Below are 18,827 nucleotides of genomic sequence, written 5' to 3'. Positions count from 1 at the left end.
TTTAAGATATAAAACTAAGAGTCATTTGTGAGAGAAGCACACGTTTGACCTTGTTATTGTCGTTCTCTTTTCTACCTCGTGAGCTTGCTAATTTGATTATAAAATTGCTAAGATCAAAAGGGACTTTCTTATCTAACAAAACCACCATTTGGCTTGAACAATGCCAACTTCCCAAGAATCAAGTAAATAATGTAACACTTTCTTGTTAGTATATCCCATATACATGTCAATTATCAAGTATGGTGTCTTTGTATTATTATCCACTATCAGGTATAGAAATTTTTTATTCTTTTCAAATATAACAATTTTACAATTTACATATTTTCCCAAGGAATAGACACACACACACAAAATATTGTTTAGCATAAAATAAATCAATCAATCTCTTGATAAAAAAAAGTTGGTTGGATTAACCTTTCTCAAAAAAGGAAAAAAGGTTACCTTAGTCTATGTACACGTAGAATATTTATGTTCTGTCTACTATTTTATGATATAACTTTGATAAGTTAATTCTCTACTTCTAATTTGAGTAGGGGTGGAAGAGGTTCAGATACGGCTTGGATATGATACTTATCATATTCCTATATGTTGTCATTCACGGATATAGATGTAGATATGCATCAATAAGGAAATATCACATCCATGCCCGCTAAAATTAGATGCGGATATGGATATACATGCTAATGTATATGCAGATATATATGTGTCTACAAAACGGATATGAGAAAACAAAAATAATATTGAAAAAATATAGTTCATATGGTACAAGAGAGTTCATTAATATATTTGTTATATCTAAAAAATTGGAACTTTTGATCATCAGAATTAGTCTCAAGTTCATTAATCTAAAACTTAAAACACTTGTAGCTCTATGATCAACATTTATTCGGATATTTCGAATGTGTATCCGAATATTACACTGCAAAACTATATTCATAATCACATCTTATCAGTTATAGATTTGAGTAATCATATTATTATCCTAATGGATATGGTTAAGAATATTTTCTCAAATACTAATACGGTTTGTCACCCCTAAATTTGAGTCGAATTGTGCTAATTTCCTTTAAATTTAATGAAATTATAAGTCTTGATACAAATCAAACTATAGGATAATGCAAGCCTACCCTACCTACTCCATGAGGTCATATTTCCGTTTGCTTAGAAATATTTTAATAAGCAGAAATGATTTTTGGCTCGCAGTTGGGCAACTCGTGCCCAACTCGCGAGAGAGGAGCAGGGGGGTGGGCCCCACAAAGATTGGCGCGAGTTGCCCAACCGCGAGCCAAAAAGCAACACTCTTTAATAAGAATAATGTTGCTGTCCTTCTCTTTCTGGAAGCTCTAGCTAGGGACCTAGGGTGGCTCCTCGTAGTTATATTTTCATTTAATTTAAAAAAAAATTAATGAGAATGTTGCTTTCATATGGTTTCTAGAATTTTTTGCTTTCTGGTCCTCACATTTCGAGTATCCTTATGAGTTTCTTGTAAGTTTTCTCAATTAATAATAATCAACGTGTAGAAAAGGTTTATTAAGACTCTCTGGCTCTAATCAGAGATGTGGCTAAATAGGGATGTCTGTCCTAATTAACTATTTGCTTGTTACCTAGCTAATTGATATTCTTGCTGATTCAAGATAATTAATTTATCTGTGGAGAGATTAAATTGCTATCTCCACTGCCTCGATTACCATCATCATCACCACCATCATCGCTTTCTTCATCATCATTTTCTCACTACAATATGAGAAGAGCTTTGCTACAGGGACCCAAAATATAGGACCAATAAAAGGGACAAGTGAGGTGTCCCCCTTCTATTGAATAATGAGTTAGTCATCATTAATGATGGCCAACTCATTATCCAATAGGAGGGGGACACCTCACTTGTCCCCCCCTATTGGTCCCATATTTTGGGTCCTTAAAGAAATTTTCATATAAGAAACATCATTATATTTTAGTTTATGGGTAAAGTACATAAACCCCCCTTAACTTCTGGGGAGTTGCAACAAACCCCATCAACTTTTTTATTATATAAAAGCCCCTAAACTTTAGGGGTTATTGTCACGTAACCACCTTAAACATTTTTATTCTGCTAAATTTCACATGAAAATTTCTTATTCATCTCTAAATAAGCACCATTGGTTCTAAACATCTCATGCGGCAAGCATGTGCGAAAAAAAAAGATGAAAATAATCCCCTAGTCCCAAAATATTTCCTATTTTTTCTTTCTAATAAAAGGGTAGGGTTTTTTTTTTGAAATTAAGAAGGAAATATTTATTTGTCTTCTTTCTTGTCATGCATTTACCCATTAAAACATTAGAGTCGATGGTGCTAATATAATTATTAAAAGATAAATTTTTAGATAAGATTTAGTAAAATAAAAAAGTTCAGGAGGTTCAATGCAATAAAAAATTGAGGGGGGTTTATTGAGTCAGTTCCCACCCCACGCAATGAAGGCTTCAGGCATGATTCTTATGCGTTCACCGCCGAAGCCGAAAGTTAGACGACCAAAGACTTTGAAAATCGAAAGTGGAAAGCAAAGTAAATAATTAAGTAAACAGCACTAATTAATATTTCAACAAGATAATTTATTATCGATTGTTCTGTATCGTCCACATAAATACCTCCTCGCGTTTGCTTTTGCTCCTGCTCTCTCTCTCTCTCTCTCTCTCTCTCTCAACCGTAATATCAAAGACTAATATATTTACGGTACATCTTTCTCTGGGCTCTGAAGAGGACATTGTTTGCTCTTGGTGTGCGCTCCAAGGTTAGTCTCCGCTTTTTTCTCGCCATTTTTCTTGTTAAGTTCAGTGTTTTTCTCTCTTTTCTTTTGTGGGGTTTCTCATGGGTTTGTGTTCGGTTTCAATTTGATCGAAATAGTTGGGGTTCAAGGGAGAGGATGTCCACGAATGAAGATGGGTATTTTGAGTACATGACTGCGGATGAGGATGATGATGTGGGCATCATCACTGATCAAGTTGAGAATGAGTATGAATTGGTCAGCGCTTCCTATTTCATCTGCATCAATTTTTTTTTTTAATTTTCTTATCGATTTTGAATACCCTTATTGTGAATTGATCCATAACAAAAAAAAAGAAATTTTGATTTTGATCTTAATTTATTTGATCTGGGGTTGAGTGCGTGCAGCTCACTAGAGTAACTGATACATCCTCTGAGCAAGCAAGAAGAGGGAAAGATATACAAGGGATTCCATGGGATAGATTGCATATCACGAGGGAAAACTATAGGAGAGCAAGGTTGGAGCAGTACAATAACTATGACAATGTTCATTCATCTGGCGACCAGATAGATGAGGTCTTTATTTTGCCTCCTTTTTGTGAAATATTGTGCACGGTTTTTCGCTTGGTCTTTGTTTTTTTAATTACTTATTGGGGTCTTTTTACTGGTTTGTTTAGGAATGGAAGCAAATGGAGAAGGGTGGTAACTATTATGAGTTTCGGTATAACTCGAGATTGGCCAAGCCCACTATTCTCCATTCACAGGTAGACATTATCCCGAATCATTTCGTGGTAGATTGTAGTTCCAAAATTAATTAATTTCTCCATGGAGGTTTGACTTCTTTCTTCATACTAATAAAATTTAAAAGGTGAATGTAAATTACTGGAGTTGAGTCTAGTTACGGAATGAAATGTAACTTAGTAGTAAGCATTATTCAATTTAGTCCGGATGAATCACATCCCTTAATTTTATTTTTGTTGAGTATATAGAATATTACTTCTCCAATTTTTCTCAGCCGCATCTATATTAATATTAGTCACTGATCTTGAATTTATAAAGAGTTCAATATAACTTTCGAACACTGAACTGTGAGTCATCAAAACTTGTAAAGTCACCGTGCGGAGAAGTTAATCATCTGAGGCAAGTTGATGGTTAAATGAATGTACAAATATTCAAGTAGTAGAAATAATACAAAAGCTCTTTGAATGGAAAAGAAAGAGGCAAAATAATAACGGGAAAATGTGTTGGAAACTTGTCGTCTCATAGAATATCTTTTGAAAGCTATGTTCTTTAGGTGTGAGGGAGCCATCCCTTACAAACGCGTGTCAAGTTGAGATGTTATGCTTAGCTATACCTGTGTTCTAAATGACCTGTTCCCTTTGGTGTCCCTTGATTCATGTTACTCGAGCTCACTATGCTCTGATTTGCGTTGGGCATGTCTTTGCTGTTACAGCTGCACTTAACAGTGATATTTGCTACGAATAGTATATACTTACAGTATTAATGCTAAAGTCGTGTGATAGTTTGGAGGAAACTTTCAGAATGGATTTATCGTGTCTCAGAAAGGCATTTTCTGCATAAGCTTCAGTGTTTGGTTGTCTGATGATAGTTTCACACATGGTTGAAACTCTGAATACGTAACTTATCAAGAGAGGGCAGGTTTCAGTCCTTACGATACTCCCGATATTTCCTTTTGAATCTTAGATGATTCTTTCCTTCCATTAACACTGTTCCTGTGATAGTGTGATGAGAATAACATATTCAAATAACCTCTCTTATGAAATATGCCAGAATTCCCTTTACGAATTTGGTTTACGAGGTAAAGACTGCATGAATTGGATTCATTCGGCACCAAAAAGGATGCTTGTTGCTATTATTTTGCACTGTCATTATGATTATTGCACTTTCCTTTTCTTTTTTTGTCATTGAACATTATCTTTACCTAAGTAACTATGTTGTTTAAAAATTTCTCTAAGGATCAATTTCCCTTATTGCTTATTTATTGGGGAAAGGCCATTGAAGGAGCTTTTCTTTCGCAGATGAGGAACTTGGTTTGGGCAACTTCGAAACATGATGTCTACTTTACATCAAATACTTTTGTTATGCACTGGTCATCAATATCTTGCGAGTTGTCAGAGGCTCTCAACTTTTCCAGACTTGTGGCTCCTTTGGAGGTTCTTCCCTTTACTTTCATTGTATTTTATAACATATTAATCAGCCATAATGTTCTGTTATCATCTGTGCATTTATCTTCTTAACTAATTCATAATCATTTTACTTATGTTCAGAGGCATCCTGGGAATCTAATTGAAGGAATTTCACGAACTCAAATTAGTACTCTTGCAGTCAAAGACAATTTACTGGTTGCTGGAGGTTTTCAAGGAGAACTAACTTGTAAGGTCAGCTTTTAATTTCGACTTATTAGAGTATTCATATTACAGCAATATTTGTGCATCAGATGTCTACTGCTCAGACTTTTGAAATATCCACCTACTTTCCTTTTAGTTTCCTTGTTTTACAACTTTACCTTTCTTTCTTTTTTCAATTGTTCAACACCTTCAAATCTTTATAAGGTTTATTTTTTGCTTTATTTACCTTTTAAACTTTGTTTGATGGGCAGTCTATTAAGGATTTCATTTACTATTTTCTTGATACGGTAGGTGTTCTATTCTACAAAATATTAGTTTCATGAGATCATTTCTTAGTTCCACTGTCTAGTCGAATACCTATCTCAACATGATACATTATGGTCTCTAATGATTCAATTCCGTTGACCTGAAATGCTCTTTAGAGTCGTGCTTTAACTATATATATTAGGGTTAATTGCAAATAGCTCCCCTCCATTATAGCTAAACTGAACCTGTTACCCATGTAGTTCTGTTGTCGCAGATAGGCCTGCTGAAAGAGTTCTATTCTTGCAGATAGACCCCCTGAAAAGGGTGAAAAAAAATTTCACTCAAGAGGTCTATCTATGACAATAGAACTACAGAGGTCGCATTTTCAATTTTGATATTACATGCGGTCTATCTGCAACTTGCCATGAATAAATTTAATATTCTACCTGCAAATGAAAAAGAAAATATAGGAAACTTGATATCTTAATACTAGTTGGTGAATTCAAATACCTGTACTGCTTCAAGCCAAAGTTAGGAAGTTTAACTATGTTTTTCCAAACTATATCAAACAGCATATGGATCGTGCCGGTGTTAGCTTCTGCACAAGGACTGACAATGCTATCACAAATTCTATTGACATATACAGAAATGTGAGGTATTATGTCCTTTTAACTGAGAAACTGGCATGTCTCATTTGACTAATAGAGAAATAATAAATTGGAAAATCCTCTCGCAGTGGCAGTGTTCGATTTATGTCATCCAACAATGATGGTGGTGTTCGTGAGATTGATGTGGAGAGGTTTCAGCTCTTAAACCATTTTCGTTTCCCGTGGCCGATCAATGTAGGTTCTTCACTGTTAGATATATTAGCTCGTAATCTTTTACCTATGTTCTGACTAATTGTTGTGCTTAAATTTATTCTGCTCCTCTTCATAGCATACATCAACAAGCCCAGACGGAAAGCTATTTATTGTTGTGGGAGATGACCGTGATGGATTATTGGTGGATTCACGGAATGGAAAGGTACTTTCTGACTGCGAATCTATCATTTTCCTTCACATGCTACACGTATTTAAATACATGTGTCAACTTAATGAAATAACGATGTCCCATCAGCTACACTAAAGCACCAAGTAGTGAAGGAGATCGTAGTTTATAATTTTATACATGACATTTCCTAGGCAAGCGCCCTTTTCATGGATCATTTTTTTGGGTTAATTAATTGCATGTATAATCCCTGTAATATCGTTGTTTTTGTGCTACCCCTGTAATTTAGTTGTTGCACATAGAACATGTGGGATAAATTTTGTTGACTATTTTACCCTAGGCGAAATTTTGGCATATATTGCCTCTAGGTGAAATTAGTGAGTCTTCCTGAGGGTAGAAAGCCTATAGTTGATTGTAATTTTAAAACATAAACATCAATACTATTGGAAGTTTATTTGCAATTAACCCCTTAAAAAAATCATGTCAAATGTGTGTTTGGCGGGATTTGAACCTGGGATGAACTTTGTGCCATCTTAAAATCCCTTTAGGCTACATCAGAACTCCGAAGTTATGAGGATTGTGCATTGTATTTCATCCATAACATGTTCCTTCTCTATTTCCAATGATCCACAGGTCGTGACCTCATTGGTGGGTCACTTAGATTACTCATTTGCTTCAGCTTGGCATCCAGACAGCCGCACGTTTTCAACAGGAAATCAGGACAAAACATGTCGCGTGTGGGACATCAGAAACCTCTCATCCTCAACCACAGTTCTGAGGGGAAATCTCGGTGCAGTGCGGTCCATACGCTACTCCTCTGATGGGCGGTTCATGGTGGTTGCTGAACCTGCTGATTTTGTTCACATATACGACACCAAAGCTGGTTACAAAATGAGGCAGGAGCTAGATTTCTTCGGAGAGATCTCTGGGGTTTCTTTAAGTCCTGATGATGAATCCATGTTTGTAGGTGTATGGGATAGAGTATACGCCAGCATGCTGCACTATAGCAAAAAACATGCATATAATTATCTTGATTCCTTTATCTGATGGTTTTTCTGGGCATTGACACTTAGCAGTGGAGAATGGACCGCAGGAAGCTGAGGTTTTTGTCTGCTCAGAAGAAAAGGTATAATGAAACAGCGTCTTCAAGGAATGTACATGCGTAGGAATGAAATAATATGATAGTAGAAGCAAGCATTCAGAAACTCAGTAAGGGAAATGTTGATGAAATTTTTTTGTTTCTTGCTGCTAAGAACCCTCTTACAAAAGTACATTATATCAATCAAATGCAAATTTTGTTTTAGAATCAACGGAATGTCAGCAAAAATATGTGCTGCAGAAGGTGGAGACCAAATTCTTTTTCTTTTCCTTTTTATTTATTATTATTTTTATTTTTTTTGGGCAAACATCTCCCTCCCCTCCTTTTCATCGTTAAATCAAAACGTTACCTAATGTGTGGCATAAATCGCAAGCAAATTTGGTCGTAGCAACATTTCTATGGTCTACTCAAAAAAAACATCCCTCCACATAATAACATACTATGGTCCCAATCTGTTGGAATTCCCACGGAAAATAAAAATACACACGTCAAATAAAAAATATCCGTCAAAACAGAAGTCATTATTTTAGATAACCCAATGTTTCACCATGGTTACATAATACGTCAAGGAGACAACTCCTTTCATTTTGTGTGAATCATTACACACATGAAGATGAAGAATCAAAATACTTTCCACATGTGACAAAAGGCAAACTCACCCTATAACTCGCATTATATTAGATGGAGCATCCCCAAAATAATACAAGAATAAAATTAAAATGATAAAAATCAATTTTTCACAGAGAAATTTAACCACATTGTTCAATTAGAAGTCGCAGAAATTGAAAGCCTGGAAATGAAGGAGAGCCGCTTCTCAGGATTCTATTCTAGAATTTCCCTGACTGTTGATGACTTGTCAGTTGTACTCTCATGAATATGTAACTATAAGAGGTTACTCTAGGAGCCAAAGGGGAAATTGAATGGAAATTTTCACACATACAGCTGGCATCTCTTCAAAGGAAGCTAGAATCACCTTAATGCTGGACTTTAAGGACAGGGAACGCGATAACATCCCTTATACTTGCAGAGTTTGTTAGCAGCATCACTAATCTATCAATCCCAAGTCCCTGAAAAGCAAAAATGAATGCCCAATGAATGATCATGAAGACCAGCCTTGTTCATAGTTTTTCAACAGAATCAATCCCTATAGTTGCACACATCCAGTTTGGAGCATCAAACACAAATATATACGGCATTAGCCTAAGTACACTACAGAAATCAAAATACTGGCATTCTAGTAAACCAAAAGGAGGTTTTAAGTAAGGAACAAAACAGTAATATATAGTACTCTTGACGCCATAATAACAGAGAAGTGATAGCAATCCATCCAACAATAAAGCTCATTAAATTCAAAACACTTAAACAGAGAAAATAGTTACTGGGGAGATATTTACTTGGACACAAACTTCCCACTCCAACACATATATACTTCATCTATCTATTCTTGCACTTCACATATAAGGAAACCTAATTCAGTGAAATGATCGATAAAATAATTAGATTTGACAAAAGGGGCCCCAAATTCTTCATCTTATCGCTAAACTTTCAGGTGACATCAGTTACAAATTTCTAAATGTCGGAATGTTGGATGTGGAAGAATACATCTGATATGTCTATGTATGTTAGGCATGACACTTTTTATGGACGGAAATGTCCTACATATCTTTAGGATATGAACAATTTACTAAGATAAGCAGCATAATTAGATAATCAAGTGCAAAGAAATAAAAAGAGTACCATAAATTACTGGTTCCAGGTTTTCTTGTTATTTCTCACTTTCAATGAGGAAAAAAGAAGAGAATAATAAATATGATCATCAAGTACATTGAAATGAAATGGACGGTAACTGGCTAAAATGATGAAAGCATACCATTCCTGAAGCAGGAGGCATTCCATATTCCAAAGAAGTTAAAAAGTCTTCATCCAATGCCACTTCATATGAGTAATCATCCCCCTCTTTATTCTGTTCAGCAGATTTTGGGTCTAGGGAGAATGCTGCTCTCTTTGCATTATGCTGCATTATTTGCCCTTCAAACCGAGCCCTCTGCCACAAAGAAAAGATGAACGCTAAGTACAGCCAAATATAAAAAGAATGCAAACAAAACCATTAACACTTTTCTGAACAAGAGAATTTACAATAAACATGATCCAAAATAGTGCAATAGTTTCGAACTAGTGAAAGATCAAACCAACCCATCATTTTTGCACTGTCCGATATGAATAAGAATTTGAATATTCTACAAACAATCATATGGAACTTTATTTATGCACGCACAGAAGTTTCTCTGTTAAAAGAAATAAATATCCTTGTGTTGAATAAATATGTGAACGATAAGTTGTTATTCAAAATTATTCCCATGCTGATTCTCATTTACTCATTGGGTTGCTTACTTAATGTTCAGAGGATAGTCTTGGATTTTATAAACCCATACTCAAGGAACCTAGATAGGCTAACAAGTCTATCAAGACTCCTTGTCCTCCATAGTACTATCAAATTTGTGCAGGCAAGTTATCGGAAGTTCCCTTTAAAAGCATTTGACATGCAATATTGGCAACATTAGACATCTCTTGCATCTGAAGTGCCATATAGAATTCCAATGCTTGCATAGTAAATATAAGTTTGATGTTTAGACTTAATCCTTTTAAGTAACATATCCAAAGGATAAAAAAAATTTGGAAAATGATAAATTTATTCAGCAGCCAGAATTGACCAGCAGTTGTGGATAGGAAAACGGAAGGACTCAGATCAAGGATAACTCCTCTCTTGTTGCATCAGGGGATTGTTTCTATCCTTTAAGCTTAACGTCAACACAAATTAATGCAATGCAAATTAAATTGAACATGCAACACAAATTGCATTAAAGATGCAACACAAATTGAGCTCAAAGTGAAGACATTTATGAACCTAAATGGGTTCATCAGATCATACCCCAAAAAAAATGTTGGAGATGAAGTCATGTAAGATTCAGTTAGGATTTGACAGGGACATTTTTAATTAGAATTTTTCTATGTCTTTTAGTTATTTGAAATCTTATTGTAATGTTTAATTATGAGAATGGTATCTTAGGTTTATCTAGATTAATGTTATTTTAAAGAATGGATTTTTTAAATAATTTACTTGATTTAGTTTTTTGTGGACCCCAAACAAGGTTTTATTATAAAGATAGGCTTAACCTTCTTCACTTCATCAGCATGAAGATCATGGTTTTAAATGTCGGCCGACATGTTGGATCAGAGGCTAGAGCGACATAGATATGGCCATTTCAAGTCGGATATCGTTTTTGAGTCCATGTTGGACATGTCTGGGGATATTGCGGACATATCGGCCGATTTTCAGCCTTGAAAAAACGAAAATCGGAAGATTTATTTATTTTTTTTTTTATTTTTTTGAGTTGATAAGTATTGGGGTTTGGGTTTAGTACTCAAAAGCCAAACCTGATTAATTCTTTTTTTAGCCTTTTGTTCTCATAGTAACCCGATAACATATAATACAGATTAGAACAAAGAAAAAATTATTGCTCTCTTTTCTGCCGCCAACTCCTCTCGTTCATCTTCGTTTCTACAAATTGAATTGAGAGTTCATAAAAGCGTGACGTAAACAATAAGTTTGAACCAGAGCTTGAAATCAATTCAAAGTATAACACTTTATGTCAATTTTATGCAAGGCACTTTATGTTAATTTTATGAAAGGTACTTCGAAAGTTCTAGTTTGATAATGTGTATTTTATTTATTTGTTGGCATAATGTTGTAATGTTTCCCTTCAAGAAATGGAAAACAACTCGTGTCTTGATGATGAATACTTAACTCAAGTAGGATAAGCTATAACAAGACAAGTGCATTTCACTCAGTGACCAAAATAGAGTAGAAATCCATCTGATATGGCAATCCGATGTTTAATATATGTCCCCCGATATATCCCCGATTTTTCGCTATCCGACATGAATTTTAGATGTCCGACATAAACCCGACATCCGACATTTAAAAACTTGATGAAGATGGTTACTTATTGAATAAAAAAAATGATAGTTGTTCGAATTATCTTCTCTGCAATGAAGATTTTTCGCATGTTCGTGGTATGAACCATCCTTGCATGAGGCCACATTAAGGTAACCTTAATCCTAAGCTTTCACCCCACTTTCCAGCCTATGATCTCCATTGATATGTCAAAAAAAAAAAAAATTTGTTGAATTGGTACCTCATGTAGATAAGAACCAGTGGGATCAAGATAGAAGTGACTAAGTTGAACAGCAAAAATTAGTCTGGAACTACTCAAACTCTTACTTTTTTTTAAGGAATGAGCTAACATGGCAAGCAATGAAGAGTTGAAAAAAATCTTGAAACTAGAATTCTCAGCACATGTTCACGTAAAAACCAATGGACAAAAAACCATCAAATACAACATACCTGATCAACAGGATCTGTCAGTTCAGAAAATGCATTCGCAATTTCTCGGCCATAGACAAAAAGTTCAAATCTCTCTGTCAATGTTGGATTCCTATATGATATAACGACACAAAAAAGAGTTAAGCTAACAAATAAAGCAAACTGCCTTTCTAGTCCACAAGTTGTCATATATAAACAAACTTTGCTATTTCATTTAAAGGGGTCATAAATAGTCCATTCAATATCTGGAAAGTTCTAATATATTGAAAACATTAAAATCATCAATGACTACTCCAGCATTGCTAGGTTCCCTACGACTGCAGTTGTCAAGAAAGAATGAAGCATATGCTTGTGCATGGATGCATATACCTTATATTTATTGATTCAACCATTCAAGAAAGCATGTGGCTGGTTCAACAAAGATGTCTTCAGGATAGTTCAAATATTAGTCCAGTCAATGCATACATAGACTGCTGAAGTTCAAAAGAAAGACGGAATGAGTGTGTGATTGTTATGTGCCTATCCATGTGCACAAAGCACAAGTAAACTCGTCTTTTGGTGTCTGATATTCATCCATATGTATTTATTTGTTGGGTAATTGCATATTAGTCCCTTAAATCATCCATAATTGCAAATTAGTCCCCCAAATCTCGGCATTTGCTCATTAGTCCCTCAAATCTGTAGCTTTACTGCAATCTAGTTCATGTCGCTGTTCCCGCATCCCGGGGAGAATGTCAAATGGAATAATTTCTTAGACGTATTACCTTATCCCCAAGGGTTGGAACCGCTTCTTATGGTCTAGTATATATTTCTCTCTAGCATATGATGAGAAACAGATACGAGTGAAAAATTTAAAGGATTATATAGGATTTAAAAGGAATATTACCATGGAAAGAGCTCTGAAATGGGTTAGGGTTGGGGGGTGTCCTTGACCGTTAAGGAAGAAGAGCTCTTTTCAGAATATTACCATGGAAAGAGCTCTGAAATGGGTTTGGGTTCTAGGATAAGTGCGTCATGAGTTTAAACCTGCAAAGAAACAGGTTGGCGGGTTTTGAAGGAGGGTATAAGTGTATAACGACTAAACCCTCTCATTCTGTTAAAGATGACAAAATATTACCCTCAAAACTCACATTTCTTAACCAAAGGGATAAAATTATAAGAGGCATATAGATTTGGGGGACTAATGAGCAAATACTGAGATTAAGGGACTAATTGGTAATTATGGATGATTTAAGGGACTATATGCACTTACCCCTAATTGTTTATAATGCTCTAGGAAAGGACAACATACATCAAAATTATTATTAGGGAAGTATATACATTCTTTAGTACTGTTTATTCAGGGAAGACATATATTTTGAATAAATCGAGAACAAAAGCTGGTTTGGCCAATGGATATAGACTACTAAAGTTGTCAAGATAGAGCGTCTGGAGGCATGCAGGGTGCATGCACAAGTGTACGATTGCAAAGAAAGTATGGTAGTTATTATAATTATGAAGGTTTGCATGCATATGTCACAGCATTTATTGGGAAGCATATACCTTCTGTGTGGCTTTGCCAACGGAGATATCTCAATTGGATAATCAAGAACAAATGTTGGTTGTATAAGTGTTGGCTCAACAATGGCTTCAAACACCTGCACAATAACATATTGTTCATGACCACAAAGAAAGAATAAGTAAAGAGAAAAGATGATTGGTCTCTCCTCTATTAGTTTATTTATAATAAAAGAGATGATACATAATTAACCCACAAGCAATGTGCGACTAAAACAATAAGACCAACTAATTCTCTCACACAACGGAATGATTACATGGAGTAGTAACTAGCTAGCTAGTGAAGAAATCTTCACACAAGCGGTAAAACTCAGTATTTTGAAACTTAAGTGATCAATTTGGATATGCAGAGACTATCTAATATCGTTCTTGGCGTTTTGCCCTCGAGAATAGAAGGTTCTAATCTGCATAATGGATCAATAATCAGATCAGCTTCTCAGAGCTCCTTTCTAGAACACAACATATTGACGTTTCTCCATCTGCCTGATTTCTATCAGAGTTTTCATTTCTCCAGCTACTATTTGCATCCATCATTGAATTTTGATGTTATTTCTATATTATGGCTTATTCTGCCTTGATGGTATTTCATTGTTATTTGGTGGTTTTCTGGGTTTCATCTCAGTTCTTAGGAAGTTTTCTGCTTGTCAATGACACTTCTGGATCCACCTTGCTGCTGCTCGACCTTATGAACTCTCCTATGTGAAATGTTCTAATCATCACTTACAATTAAACTTTTGATTTCGTTAGTCCCCCTCCATAATGATATCCAGCAAGTCCACTGACCTCTCAGTCTAAGCCACCCAAAAGATCAAAGTTGAGACAGATAGGTTGACCGTGGAAAGTTGAAGAATAGGAAAACAACCTCTCGAGAGTTATTATTACCTTTCACCAATCTCTAAACTAAATCTCGTTTTAATCAACAAGAGAACGTAATTCCTCCTTAGGTTAAAACATGTGGTGGATGATCCCACGCCCTCTATCTTACTTAACCCTTCTGTTGCGTACTTTGTGCAATCTCCATAATCCATACAGCTCTCTAAGAGGATCAGAAATAAGTTTTATCAGGTTAAACTTTTCAGACACCACAATTGCAATACGTATACTTTCAGGATATGGAATTCTCACATCTGAGCAACTAGATAGCTTTCAGTACCAGCAAAAGATTAAAAAGCTTTTAGAGGACAAAAGTCAAAAGCAGTTAACAGAATAAGTTATTTTATTTCATTAGTTTGGCAAGTGACATCAAATAGTGGTGCACCAATATCCAATATTAATATCTAACAATTTTATGTACATAAAAAAAGATATTCCCTACAACATAACAAATAATTGTCTTTCGAATAAAAGAAACTTCCATCCAGAACGAAATATATAGGAAGCAACCGATCCTGATGTGTACAGAGATAAAAAATTTACCTCGTTAAGAACATGTCCCACTGATGGGCATGCTTTAACAAGGGTATCATTTTTATTTTTAAGTTCTGGATCCTTTCCAAGTGCCTGCATAGCAGCTACTCTAGCAGCATCAATATCATCCCTGAATGAAGTGAAGTCGATACCAGTGGCTTCCTTAACCAGATTATGCATGGTTTCTCTCCTCCATGGCCTTTGCAAGAAAATTTTAGTACCCTATTAAACCAAAAGTAGTTTCTGTTATGCTCGAATGAACTGGAAGGAACTATGAGAAGAATGCGCAACGAACAGAATAATCGAAGGACCACTAGGCTGAAAAAAAAAATCATAACTTAATTCATGATCATTATCTTTTACCCACATAAGTTAACAGAGAAAATGGTCCAAAACAACATCATCCAAGCACATGTTGTAACAATCCCCATAAAGCCCAGCCAAACCCCCAATTAGTCAAGGCAGCCAAGTGATCTCTTTGTTTCCAAAAACTGTGGGACGGAGCCTTAGGCAGCTTTAAAGGCCAACACAATATTTAAATCAGTCTCTGCTTCATTAGAGCGATATTCTCCAGTTTCTTACTTCTATCACCCCCATAGTAATGTTTGGAATTCTCTCATGACAGAAATGCTTCTGACAATGAAATCGTATATTGATTGATTCACTGTTGTCATAAAAAAACTGAAGTGTAATTATTGCATATGAATTCAAAAAAATTGTTAACTTCATTTTATTCTATATTTTATATTAATTTTATGTTTTTGTTTTTCATCTAAAATTACTTTACTATTCACTATTGAGTTATTAGTTTTTTTTTTACTCACATATTTGCATTCCCATGATATATGTTTTGGTATTAGATACATCTTAGTCCTTATAATCAGTTTCATCTCTCTCCATAACAAATGTTCATTTTTCACTTTCTAGTTCTTCTAGGAATTGTTAAATTACTATATTGAATATAATGAGTAAAAATAAATTCATAGTTTTCCTTAGACTATGTGTCGATGACATCTATTATATTTACTTCAACATATTGTATATAATTATAAACCATAATGATTCATCATATATTGACACCCACACTTCTGGCATTCGCTTCCATTTTTCTTTCTTTCTTTTTATGTTTACTTTTTAAAGTAGTCTTGGCAATTTTCTGCTAAAGCCCTTATTCTATGACCTATCCTCTTACTTCACTTGCTGTTCGTTTTCTACAAAAAATGTCCAATACATCAAAAGAGACTGGCCGTTGAGCACAAAAACCAAGGACCAGTTGAAGGATCGAGCAAATTTTTTCAGGTTCATGCCAAGTTACCGACACACAACATGAAATCCCAGATTATTCTCATTAATTTTGTGGACATCCACTTTGAAATTTTTGGTTCTAGCCTGCCAAACTGTGCGGATGTAAATGAACTGATGAACAACCAGCGAGAAGGGAAATACACTTAACAAAGTTATACCGATGAACACGGCGAGATCAAGTGAATTACGGATTGGGACCTGGGTGGCCTGTGCAATATTAGTGGAAGTGTAAGAAAAAGAAAAATTACCCAAATATTAAAATTTCTAATACTAAAATGTTATAATAAATGTCAGCAATAGGATTTAGACAAGAAGATCCATTCAAAAATTATTCGGGATTTAAAAGTTAACTTAGAGAAGCAGACTTCTCATTGGTACTTTAACTTAGAGAAGCAGACTTCTCATTGGTTAAAATGGATAAACTTGCTTTATTCATGTAGAGTCCTCCTTGCAGATATTTACTGTAAATCAAAATCAAGCCTGATGTTAAATATGACTATATATCAAATTTGTTTCCAATCTGATGTACCCCTTAATTATGTGGAAATGATTAATAAACATAAATTATCTGAAAATTAAAGAAAAATCCATAGGGCAACAAAGCCATCAGGATATCCTGGTCTACATAAAAATGATGAATTGAAGTTCCAATAATCCAATTACCTGCAACTGAAGTATGTAGTATGTACAAGAAATGGAATTATTCATTTTTAACAATCAAACTGTTACCTGATAATCAATGTCCAATTTCCCATGAACCACCAAAGCACACTGTGTAACAATTTCCTCAGCCATGTTCATCATGCTTTGATAGTCTGAATATGCTTCATACATCTGAACTCCTCAAAAAATAAACAGAAATCAGTATTTGACCATGAGAAATATGCTGGCTACTTATCATTTGTACCTTGCTGAATACCAAACACAAACAATGAAAAAGATTGTGATAAAATGAGTTGAATGGAACAATGACCTCAATGGTGGTAAATTCAGGATTATGACGAGTAGAGATGCCTTCATTTCGGAATATTCTCCCTATCTCGAAAACCTTTTCAAGACCTCCCACCTGCCATAAATATATGTTAGTAATCAAAGTACATTTTACATTAAAAGGATATTAAATTGCTAACACCCGATGTTAAGCTATTCATGGATAGCATATTGTCAATGAGGACGGGGCCATACTGGAAAATCACATCCAAGGAAACAGCTTTTTGATTAAAGATTCCATTGTATAATTGACTGTAACAGCAAAAAAGTCTCACCAGCATTCTCTTAAGGTGCAGCTCTGTAGCTATGCGTAAATAAAGATCCCTTCCAAGTGAATTATGATATGTAATAAATGGTCTAGCTTCTGCACCTCCAGCTGCTCCCTGATAAGCATTTAAACCTATTAAGCAATTGTTAACAACCAAACAATAACCTTCAGTTGCTCCCTGATAAACACTTACCCTTAAATTGAGAAAGAAAAGGCAGCAAGAAAAAATTCAATAAAATCAAATCAAAATGTGTTAGATGGCCGACGTCACTGGCATACTAAGAAAAGGTTTTAGAAAACAAATATGAAAAATGAAAGCAAATGATCTAATATTTTTCTACCACAAGTCAAATAGTATCTGGAGGTCAAAGATGCATTTGCAGAAGAAAACTGAGAATGTTTTAGATACTAAAGTGGCTTAACATATATCCGATACATCCAAGCAATGTCGAAAATAACGATAACACATAGCATAAGTGCATAACACTCTACCTGTTAAGGGTTAAAGAAAAAATAAAAAAAACTGTAACACATAACCTATGTTTTTATTAATTAATTATTTACATATTTCATAAATACAAACTATCATAATGTCTTTAATAAGTAGGATCGCCAAAATTTTCAAATATAATATCACAATTGGGAACAAACTATTTTCTTACTGTTTAATTTTAAGATATGTGTGCGTGCATGTGTGCAAGATGCTCATAGTTTTATTCTTAGGAACAAAAATATTATCATAATACACAAATATTTTTAAAAATATTTGATTTAGTACAAGCTATATAGACTTTATAGGAAGTACCCCAATTGAATACTCAAAGATATAATCATAAACTTATAGCTCGTGCATAATCACATTCGTTTTATTAGTCATATTCATAATTTCAAAATCACATAATGATGACACCAAGATGGGACATGATGGCTTAATAAACAATTCAAAAGCAATTACTTAACTACTTCAAGTTTTAAGAAAGGATATATTCTCAAGTCTCTAGAACTTAGATTGGAATAACAAAAGTTATAATGAAATAATGTATGTTATAATGACATAACGTAAGTTATATGGAAATAACGCATGAAATTTATGATGTGTCTGAGACTCTGAGTTATTTCATAAGGCTATATAACGTTTCAGGCCTATTGGGATACATAATGCAACATAACGAGTTACGTAACAGGTTTTTATAACAATAAATCCAAGTATATAAGATTATAAGGTCAATTTTTCCCATTTAAAAAACATTTAAAGTAGATATACAAAGCTTTAGATTGCCTCTTTTTCCTTATACACATCAACATCCATCGTATACAACTAGAATTTCCACCACAGTATATGGAGTGCTCCAAGCACATCCACCACAGCAATCCTCGAATCCATTTGGATGCACAATCCATTCGGAAACCAACACCTCTAGCTGCCATGTGAACTCCAATTGATCAAATTTAGTGATACAATAACATTCAAATTAACCA

The 18,827-nt window shown here is 34.6% G+C and overlaps 2 protein-coding genes across 2 annotated transcripts in view; one reads left to right on the top strand and one right to left on the bottom strand.

Moving 5' to 3' along the window:
- On the top strand, positions 2,656-7,648 carry LOC109830464 (uncharacterized WD repeat-containing protein C2A9.03-like). Its single transcript, XM_020397725.1, has 10 exons — positions 2,656-2,764; positions 2,878-2,995; positions 3,145-3,312; positions 3,414-3,500; positions 4,776-4,910; positions 5,025-5,135; positions 5,924-6,006; positions 6,088-6,193; positions 6,288-6,374; positions 6,972-7,648. The coding sequence occupies exons 2-10, from the start codon at positions 2,897-2,899 to the stop codon at positions 7,383-7,385; spliced, it is 1,290 nt and encodes a 429-aa protein (XP_020253314.1). The 5' UTR covers positions 2,656-2,764; positions 2,878-2,896; the 3' UTR covers positions 7,386-7,648.
- The window catches only part of LOC109830463 (lysine--tRNA ligase, chloroplastic/mitochondrial), a 23,902-nt gene continuing 13,005 nt past the window's right edge, over positions 7,931-18,827 (bottom strand). The window contains 8 exon segments of the mRNA XM_020397724.1: positions 7,931-8,504; positions 9,308-9,481; positions 11,843-11,933; positions 13,364-13,458; positions 14,795-15,007; positions 16,820-16,924; positions 17,064-17,156; positions 17,356-17,463. Coding sequence (XP_020253313.1) covers positions 8,412-8,504; positions 9,308-9,481; positions 11,843-11,933; positions 13,364-13,458; positions 14,795-15,007; positions 16,820-16,924; positions 17,064-17,156; positions 17,356-17,463 — 972 coding nt within the window. The 3' untranslated portion in view covers positions 7,931-8,411.

Source organism: Asparagus officinalis, chromosome 2 (genome assembly GCF_001876935.1).
Source record: "Asparagus officinalis chromosome 2, Aspof.V1, whole genome shotgun sequence".
In the NCBI taxonomy this organism is placed as follows: Eukaryota; Viridiplantae; Streptophyta; class Magnoliopsida; order Asparagales; family Asparagaceae; genus Asparagus; species Asparagus officinalis.
Note: the sequence above shows the minus strand (reverse complement) of the source record. Positions and strands in the feature narration are given on the sequence as shown.

Bases quoted from the DNA above. Each gene is read 5' to 3' on its own strand.
- LOC109830464 (XM_020397725.1), top strand. From the start codon at position 2,897: ATGTCCACGAATGAAGATGGGTATTTTGAGTACATGACTGCGGATGAG. The intron at 2,996-3,144 runs GTCAGCGCTTCC...GAGTGCGTGCAG, and splicing joins TTGAGAATGAGTATGAATTG to CTCACTAGAGTAACTGATAC. The intron at 4,911-5,024 runs GTTCTTCCCTTT...ACTTATGTTCAG, and splicing joins GACTTGTGGCTCCTTTGGAG to AGGCATCCTGGGAATCTAAT.